Genomic DNA, 4178 nt, shown 5'->3' on the forward strand with positions numbered 1-4178 from the left:
TCCTGTTGACTTGTTCCAGACTGTGGCCCTTCTCCTTCCATAGGATCCCTGATGTCTAACAATAACACATTCTGACAGAATGTAAACGTTCTACATTCCCCTCAAACAGTGACATGAATAAGGATATTTCATATTTTCAAGTTCAGAACCCATCACCTGCTATGTAAAAGAGACAGAAGAATGCACAATGGTCAATGCTATCTGGGATCCTTGGGACATCCCTACCCTAAACCCTAACCTTAAACCCTGACCTTAACCATTTTAAATGTCAACTTCAACGGGCTAGGGACGTCCCAAGGATGTATCTCTACCTGAAATTACATGATCTAAGTGATTGATAGTTGGTATTCAGCAGTCATAAAGCCTTATTTACTTTAATGAACTACTAAAATAGTGATTTTGTCACAGCAGCTCCACACTTTATTGACTGACTGATCCATTCATCCTTCCATCCCTCCTCAGCCTTCCTCTCCTCTGAAGACCCAGTGAGGGTGGAGCTCAGTCAGAGAGCTGTTGAGGAACTGGTTAGGAAGAACACTTCTACAGCCAGAGAGGTGAGAGGTCACACATGGTTTAGATGGTAAATATGTTTGTCCCCTTAGCGGTTCATCACGTAAGCAAAAGGTAATATGTTCCATCCTCCATGTTTATTTACATTAGTGCAAATTGTCCACTGATATTGGTGTAATTTCTCACCCCTTTTGGCTGTATGAAAGTTAATTTCCCCTCAGGCACACACATTTGTTCTTTGATATTATGAAGGTAATTTGTGTAAATGTATTCATTCACCCCATCTCTTTACATTGCTGATGCATATTCGGTGGCCAGACTCAAATTCCGAACACAATGCCCATCCTGGCAGATCTAAACCTAATGCAGCACATTGTGACTTTTGTGCATCCAGACCTAATGCAGCTTAGAGTGATCAGATGACAGAAGTCACATTTAGGTGCCAGGTGTAACTGAGGCCATAGATGCTCCATATCCATTACTTTGAGTGTTTTATTTAACATGATTAAATGTGTTTATTTCTGTGTTGCAGGGGCAGTCAAGAAATGGAACAGCAAGACCACAGAACATGACATAATCAGAGCTGTGGGAGACCACCTCAAGCCCCTGGTAGAGCCGGGGGTGGTGTTTACCACCCCACCACGCCTTCAGCAGGCTGGAAAAGTGATCGTTTTTCATACTAAGATGGACCAAGAAATGTGTTGCTTTTGCACATATTTGTAAATTGGTTTGGCAAGAGTCTTCTTTTGTCAGTCATTGGGTTCATTTGTTTTACATTATGTTCAAATCAAATCAAGATTTATTTATACAGCACATTTCAGACATGGATGCAAAGCAATGGCTTCACAGGAAAAAAACTATGAAAATAAACAGAAATATTTAGTACACAACAAACATGAGGATAAAAAAACAGAAGACTAACAACTGAAAGACTAATGAGCATTCTAAGGAAAATATTAACAATTGGATTCAACATCCAACCCAAAATATAAGCTTGTTTTACTACATTGTTTGTTGTTACGTTCAAGAAAAATCTAAATTGCTCAAACAGAAGAGGGAACTAACAAAGAGTCACTGACAACAACCACAACTAAACAGGTGGGGTTTTAGGAGGGGTTCTGAAAGTTGACTAGTAACAACAACTCGGACCTAAAAGTCACCCACCATGAGACCCAATAAATCTGCTCAAGAAGAGACAAACAAAAGAAAAACCCACACCAAACTTAAAGACAGGAAGCAAACCACTGTGGAGCTTCTCTCTCTTTTCAGGGTTCACTAGATAGGCATGTTGTTGGAACGGGGCCCAGTCCCCAATGTCATGCTCTAGTACATTTGGGTTGGCACATCTGAGAATGAACCCTGATATTCTAAAAGCAGGGCAACAATGTCAGTTTGTGATATATTGAAAACCTAAACATAAAATGTGCTATGTACACAAACATCTGCCACAATACTCATATTACTTGGATATTTTAAAACAAGCACCTTATAAACTGCACAAGCACCAGAAACACTGTTGTTTTGACAAGTAGCAATAAATCACTGATATCGATTAGGGGGGAAATCAGGTTGTACGTGCTGTTGAAACTAAAAAAACACATGGAAATGGGAGATATATTTTATCTCACTGATTAGAGGACAACCAGCAGAAGACAGTCAGCTACATTTTGGAGTGATGCATTTAAATGTAGGGGTCGCTAAACAAAGGAACACAACACTTATTTGTCATCACTCATTGATATCATGTTGAAATCAATTGCGCGAAAAAGGGGGAGATGAGGTTGCACGTCCTGTTAAACTAACAGCTCAAAAACCACACGAAATCTGGGAATAATGTGTACATCACTGGTTAGAGGACAATTTGTAGAAAACAGCTCGCTACATTTTGAAGTGTTGCATTTTGATTCAATTGGGTTGCCAATGCGGTAAGTGTAACACAACTATTTTTCTGTTTGTCACTTTTTGTTAAATCTCATAAATAGTAACTCTTCCAATTCAGAGCCTGGATTTTCCCCCTGAGGCTAATATCCATATCATGTTGAAATCAATAGAACAGGGGACAAACGTTTAGGATTCTACATTGTGACATCATTAAATTACTCCTACAATAAATATTAAAACATTCTACATTGTGAGATCATTAAATACTCCTTCTACAATGTTAAAACATTTGACATTAATTCATTGAGGTATTTTATCAGATTATCTCTGGTCACACTGATCACAGCTGAGGTTTCTCCTGTATGTGTTATATGGTGTGTAGTCCGCTTGCTAGACGTAGTAAAACTCTTCCCACATTGATTACAGCTAAAAGGCTTCTCTCCTGTGTGTGTTCTCTGGTGTCTAGTCAGACAGCTAGACTCAGTAAAGCTCTTCCCACATTGAGCACAGCTATACAGCTTCTCTCCTGTGTGTGTTCTCCGGTGTTTAGTCAGACTGTTAGATGTAACAAAACTCTTCCCACATTCATCACAGCTATAAGGTTTCTCTCCTGTGTGTGTTCTCTGGTGTGATATCAGGCCAGTTGACCTAGTAAAACTCTTCCCACATTGAGCACAGTTAAAAGGTTTCTCTCCTGTGTGGTTTCTCTGGTGTGATATCAGGCTGGGTGATTGAGTAAAACTCTTCCCACATTGAGTACAGCTATAAGGTTTCTCTCCTGTGTGTATTCTCTGGTGAAGAGTCAGATTACGCAATGTTGTAAAACTATTCCCACATTCATCACAGCTATAAGGTTTCTCTCCTGTGTGTGTTCTCTGGTGTGATATCAGGCTGTTTGAATGACTAAAGCTCTTCCCACATTGAGTACAGCTATACGGTTTCTCTCCTGTGTGTGTTCTTTGGTGTACAGTAAGATGGCTAGATGTATCAAAACTCTTCCCACATTGACCACAGCTATAAGGTTTCTCTCCTGTGTGGATTCTCTGATGAATTTTCATGCCTGATGAGGTGGTGAATCTTTTCCCACAGTCAGAGCAGCAGTGAGGTTTCTTCCCTGTGGATCTCTGCTGGTGTTTCTTGAGGTGTGCTAATGTGGAGAGACTCTTCTCTGCCTTGTCAGCATCATGAGGTTGTTGAGGCTCCCCAGAGGATCCACGATAGTCACGTCTCTCTCCTGTGTGAACAACAAAGTCAGACAGATGGTTAAAAGCCAACAACAGCGGTAATCCACTGTAAAAGGTGATGCCAACAGCGTAGCCATGATGTTCTACAACAATTGACGTCTGTAATGAATGTAATGATTATTTGACATTTGTCTTAAAATGAGCAAGAACAGTCATATTTTGTCTTGTTTTCACATTAGTAGTAACATCTAAGACGATAAATAAGTTACTCATGTTGTTGAAACTATAAGCAGTGTGCCAGACGACCTTTGGTCTCCAATATAGGCCCCTTTCTGTGTTTAATAAAATTGCGGCACGAGGGCGATGCACATGCAATTTGGTTGTAGAAACTCCTCCCTGCTAATGAGGAAACCGATAGTTATGGATGTAGTATATCTGCCAGGAGCAAAAATGGTGAGAAAAGATTTTAGTTTTTCACAATGTATTCTGAATGTGAATGGGGGAAAACTCAGGGGAGTAACCTCCATTTCCAGGTTGCTTATGAGTGCATTTCACACTACTTTGGATTATAATTGTAAGGCTCGTTTGAATGTCCTGCTTAAT

The 4178-nt window shown here is 40.0% G+C and overlaps 1 protein-coding gene across 1 annotated transcript; it reads right to left on the reverse strand.

The window, feature by feature from the left end:
• Nucleotides 1–2616: 2616 nt before the first annotated feature.
• On the reverse strand, nucleotides 2617–3572 carry LOC123732907 (gastrula zinc finger protein XlCGF17.1-like; the record flags this gene model as incomplete). The annotated part of the gene is made up of 1 exon (XM_045712232.1): nucleotides 2617–3572. A coding segment is annotated over one exon (909 nt), but the record flags the coding sequence as incomplete, so codon positions are not given.
• Nucleotides 3573–4178: the final 606 nt, after the last annotated feature.

This window comes from Salmo salar, chromosome ssa02 (genome assembly GCF_905237065.1).
Source record: "Salmo salar chromosome ssa02, Ssal_v3.1, whole genome shotgun sequence".
Taxonomy (NCBI): Eukaryota; Metazoa; Chordata; class Actinopteri; order Salmoniformes; family Salmonidae; genus Salmo; species Salmo salar.